Consider the following 5,598-nt stretch of genomic DNA (forward strand, 5'->3'; position numbering starts at 1 on the left):
GCCCCTGGAGGAAACCCACGCAGACACGGGGAGAACATGCAAACTCCACACAGAGGACGACCCGGGACCACCCGCATGGGTGGACTACCCCGGGGCTCGAACCCAGGACCTTACAGTGAGGCTAACCACTGCACCACCGTGCCGCCTTGAAGCGTACACATGCCAGATTAATCCACCCCCAACCGCATCGTCTAGGTGTGTTGGTCCCACTTCCAGAAACCATGCAGTACGACTTCAGTGGGACTGACACGCTCACGTGTGTTTTAAAAGTGCAGTTTTAGTCATTGCACTACACCATAAATCCACTTTCTAACATCATGTGACCGGACTGAGTGTTTATGTGATCAAATGTGTAGTTGTTGTACTGTGTGTGAGTGTGTGTGGGGGGGGGGGGTGGGGGGTGAAACAAAGGCTTTGATTTTGATTAGTCTGAGGTTTGATGAGTACACCATGACCCAAACGACAGGAAAATGTGTTCCAGGAAGGAGGAGAAGTGAACGCCGGGGTAAAAATAGAAGACTGTATAAACTAGCTGAGGACAGACGGAACAAGCCGGAAGGATGAAGAAGAGGTTTTTCCACTTCGGCGTGTCTTTAAAAAATCAAATCTAGAACTTTGTCTGGAAGGAGGTTGGAGGTTTCTAACAGCTGGAGACGTCACCATGCACAGCAGCCAGCCGAGCATCCGGACACCCCAGACAAGATTTCCCCAGTCAACCAGGGGTTTCTTCTGGATTTCCCCCCCTTTTTCTCCCCAATTGTATCCAGCCAATTACCCCACTCTTCTGAGCCGTCCCGGTCTCTGCTCCTCCCCCGCTGCTGATCCAGGAGGGCTGCAGACTACCACATGCCTCCTCCCATACATGTGGAGTCACCAGCCGCTTCTTTTCACCTGACAGTGGGGAGTTTCACCAGGGGGACGTAGCACGTGGGAGGATCACACTGTTCCCCCCAGTTCCCCCTACCCCCTGAACAGGTGCCCCGACCAACCAGAGGAGGCGCTAGTGCAGCAACCAGGACACATTCCCACATCCAGCTTCCCACCTGCAGACACGGCCAATTGTGTCTGTACGACACCTGACCAAGCCGGAGGTAACACAGGGATTCAAACTGGCGAGTCCCATGTTGGTAGGCAACGGAACAGACCACCACGCCACCCGGACCCCTAACCAGACGTTTTGGAATGGAAACCAACTATGGAGCGCTGGTTGGTTACTGGTGGAGCAAACTATGGTGCTGACCATGGTCAGGACCTGGAAACACTCACCGGGACTTTGAATGGTGAAGAGTTGGGGTTGTCAATGGCAACGCTCTTCTCTGAACCTCCCAGACCCGAAATACTCCTCCTCCTCGGAGAGCGCTCCAGAGATACTTCTACAGAGAGACAGAGAGAGACAGAGAGAGAGAGAGACAAGGTGTAAGATCAGCCAGTACAACATCCCTCCATCCTTCAGACTAAATGAGATGCACAACAGAATGAAGGTGACATTTGTGAAGGAAGCGGTGGTCCTGGTGGGGGTGGGGGGGGGTCTCTTATAGAGGACAGCTAGACAGAGGACAAACAGAGGTGTTGTGTCATACAACCAATCAGATGAGAGAACAGACCGCCCGGCACGTGAGACTCAAATAACAGATGTGTTCTGGATTATTCACACTTTGCCAAACACGACGAAAAGCCCCCGATAGGAAAGAGCTCAGATCCCAGCTTGGTGTGTTAGCATGTGGGCTAACGCCGGTAAATCGCCCACTCGAGTCCAAACCAGCAACAACCTGGAGCAAAGGGTTAAACATGCTGATTTCTACGCGACAAGAAAGTCCATTTTATTTTATATTTTTGTCTTAGCAGTGGGAGACAGGAAGTGAGATGGAAAATGAGATTTTGGGAGTTGGCTGGTATTCACATGATGGCTTGTGTTGTGCTTCTGCAGACACACGCATTCGCTTCAGCAACAATACGCAGCAGCTGTGTTCTGACACTTTTCTCTTCCACGAGGCTTAAGAAAGAAGAAAAGGGACTGGAAGAGTTTCCGGGCTGCTGCTGCTGCTGCTGCTGCTGCTGCTGCTGGGTTATTTTTACCGCCTGCTGATAAACTGTGCTGCCTGGCCTGAAGGTTACAGCTTCTGTGTCAAGGACAGCAGGAGACATCCAACACTGCTGAAGTGTCTTAGAGCAACTCACTGAATCCCTACCAGCTCCAGGACCGCGTGATCTGTAGGGGTGTGTGTGTGTGTGTGTGTGTGTGTGTGTGTGTGTGTGTGTGTGTGTGTGTGTGTGTGTGTGTGGTGCATCAGGTACTAACCAAATCTCTGGCTGAGTCCTTCAACATTTTGGGACAAGAGTGCTTCATTAGGATACAGGAAGTCAGGCACTTTGTGCAAAAAATTATACACAAGATGTTGTGTAAAAACAGAGCACTTGTTCCACACTATCATCGTCTTGTTTTACAGACAGAAGCTCTCAAGTTCTGTGGACTACTTCACAGATTTGTTGACAACTGGTCTGACCTTTGTCTCGAGGCCATGCCTTGCTTCTCCGGACGAAGGCCTGGTTACTGGCCCTCGACTGCACTTAGCTGCAATGTGGCCCTTTCCCCCACAGCTAAAGCGAAACCATGGTCTGGCAAAGCAATAACAACAACAACAATAATAATCATTATATTTATACAGCGCTTTTCTAGACACCCAAAGCGCTTCACAGTGAAGGGGGTAACTCACCCCAACCTCCACCAATGTGCAGCACCACCTGGGTGATGCATGGCAGCCATTTTGCACCACAGCGCTCACCACACATCAGCTTGATGTGGAGAGGGAGGAACCATTGAGTGAGTTACACAGGGGGATGATGAGGTGGCCAGGTGGAGAGAGCCGGGTTGGGAATGTTGCCAGGACACCGGGGGACCCCCTACTCTTTGTGATAAGTGCCATGAGATCTTTAATGACCACAGTGAGTCAGGACCTCGGTTTAACGTCTCCTCCGAAGGACGGCATCTCCTACAGCACAGTGTCCCCGTCACTGCACTGGGGAATTGGGATTTGACGTTTGTTGTTTTTTTTATTAGGACCAGAGGGGAGACTGCCCCCTACTGGCCCAACACCACCACTTCTGGCAGCAACTCAGTTTTCCTAGGAGGTCTGCCATTCAAGTACTAGCCAAGCCCACACCTGCTTAGCTTTCATCATCTGGCAGAGCCAGGGTACATGTCAGTATGGCTACCAGACATAGTCGCGATCACCTCAGGATTTGTGGCATGGGCTGCTAAACTGCCCCTCTTCAAGGGCGTTTCCTTCCTTTTCGAGCTCCTCGTGACATATCTCGCGAATGGTCGTCACATGCCAGGTGGTAGTCGGATCATCAGGGCTGGGCGGGTCGCCTAGGCTTGTGAGAGCAGGTCTTGAAATTGCTCGCTCTTATGAGTATTGTATCAGGGTCCGGCCCGCTGGTTGATCTGACTCACTAGGGATCCTCACTAGCTTAGCCATGTCCAAATTAACTTTAAAGAAGTCTGTTATTTCCTGATCAGTATAAGCTTCATCTAGCCCTCTCATGTAAAGGCAACTAGACTGTATATATGCCTTGTCTCAACAGTAATTTACACAACCATACAAAAGCCACGTTCTGATCAGTACGTGTTTTAGAGTTATGTACTCTTCTCTAAGTATGCACTGGGGTGGAATCTCATTTAATCTGCACCAATCTCCTGGCCGGCTCACCACTTCTGCGACCCCCTAGGCCTGTCACTTTAGGGATAGTGCAGAGTGCCTGAGTAGGGATCTAGAGTCCATGAGGAGATCGGCTGTAACTTACTTGTCTGCCTGTTAAAGTAGACATGAAATATCCACCCAAATAACACACACGGCAACTGAGGGCTCACGTAAACAGGGACTATATTATAGCCAATAAAAAATAAAAGGTCACAGTATCACACAACATATTACAATTAACAAACATCTTTCCACACACTGAATGTCTTTTCTCCCCGTTGATCCGCCATGGTCCGCCATTGGCCAGAAAACAGAACTGGTGGATCACAAAGAAAAAAAACCTGAGCTCTCAAAAAAGTGTCAAAGTTCAGCTAATAGAATAAAAAATAAGCAAAAGACCAAAAGAAAGGGAAAATAAAATAAAACGAGTGCACTCAAAAGTCCCACCACCCTCTTTTGCAGTGAATGTCCCACAAGATGTCTCAGGTGAAGACCGTGAGGTTGGCGGGATGACGGCCGATGAGATGGTGGACAGACGATGACGAGTCAGTTTTATTTGTACAGCCCAATATCACAAATTGCAAATTTGCCTCAGGGGGCTTTACAGCAACACAACATCCTGTCCTCAGACCCAACCGAGGAGCTCCAAAAAAGCCAGCCTACACACATGCACGGGGCAGTTACTCATCACAAGTCCACAATAAATGTCCATTGAGATCTACTTTAATATAGCTCCTGCTCTACCATGTCTTCTTTTGCTTTTTTTATTAACTCAGAAAAACTGTAGATAATAACGCAATCCACAGTATGCCTCGAAGTACCGGAATTCAACACAAACACCTCAAAATTAAATACATCTAATTATTTTACAGTTCAGACACCCAGCTGCTAGCAGGGCTCCTTACATAGGAGCTCACATGAAGCCGAGCTCAATGAGGAGTTATGAAAGCCTCGACACCACGTGCGCCACCTAGCGGCCTGCAAGCCGAATATCACACACAGCGATTTACTTGATTAGCGGCTGCACGTGGCTCATAGGCACACAAAAACACAATTATCACATATTCATGAACTAGTTTTATCCACTTCGAGATTATCCTGACTGGTCTTTTATAGAAGTACAGAGTTTAAATCTATTTTTTTTTATCTGTGTGCAGTCATTGCTAATGCGGTTAGCATGCTAAGCTAACAGCTACAACCGTTAACTCACCGAATATCAAACTTTCAAAGTCCTAAGGATGAAGTAGCAGCTCCTCGGCCAACTCTGGTGGTTCAGGTTGTACCCCAGCTCACGAACTTTAACTGGGAATCTGTTTTCACTCCAAAAACTCAGACGGACTGAACCACACCGATGACAGAGGAAGAAAAAACACGTGCGTCAAGAGAAAGCCACGCATCGCGCTCTCTGCGTGCGGAGGCGGGGCATATTGCTATCGATCGACTTCATTTAAAGGGACAGCACCATAAACAACATATCAAATCAGCGCAGTGGTAGCGGGGTCGCCTCACAGCGGGAAGGTCCTGGGTTTGAGCCCCGGGGTAGCCCAACCTTGGGGGTCGTCCCGGGTCGTCCTCTGTGTGGAGTTTGCATGTTCTCCTCATGTCTGTGTGGGTTTCCTCCCACAGTCCAAAGACCTGTAGGTCAGGTGAATCAGCCGTACTACATTGTCCCTAGATGTGTGTCTGTGTCTGTGTCTGTGTGTGTGTGTGTGTCTGTGTGTGTGTGTGTGTGTGTGTGTGTGTGTGTGTGTGTGTGTGTGGGCCCTGTGTGATGGCCTGGCGGCCTGTCCAGGGTGTCTCCCCGCCTGCCGCCCAATGACTGCTGGGATAGGCTCTAGCATCCCCGCGACCCTGAGAGCAGAATAAGTGGTTCGGATAAGATGGATGGATGGATGGA

At 49.4% G+C, this 5,598-nt stretch overlaps 1 protein-coding gene across 3 annotated transcripts in view; it reads right to left on the bottom strand.

Annotated features, from left to right (window-relative positions):
• Positions 1-5,598, bottom strand: part of rasal2 (RAS protein activator like 2) — a 162,737-nt gene that overhangs the window by 71,435 nt on the left and 85,704 nt on the right. For all 3 annotated transcript variants that reach the window (XM_056293999.1, XM_056294000.1, XM_056293997.1), the window contains exon 4: positions 1,267-1,373. In XM_056293999.1, the coding sequence (XP_056149974.1) occupies positions 1,267-1,373 (107 nt within the window). The remainder of the gene's footprint in view (positions 1-1,266; positions 1,374-5,598) is intronic.

Source organism: Lampris incognitus, chromosome 14 (genome assembly GCF_029633865.1).
Source record: "Lampris incognitus isolate fLamInc1 chromosome 14, fLamInc1.hap2, whole genome shotgun sequence".
In the NCBI taxonomy this organism is placed as follows: domain Eukaryota; kingdom Metazoa; phylum Chordata; class Actinopteri; order Lampriformes; family Lampridae; genus Lampris; species Lampris incognitus.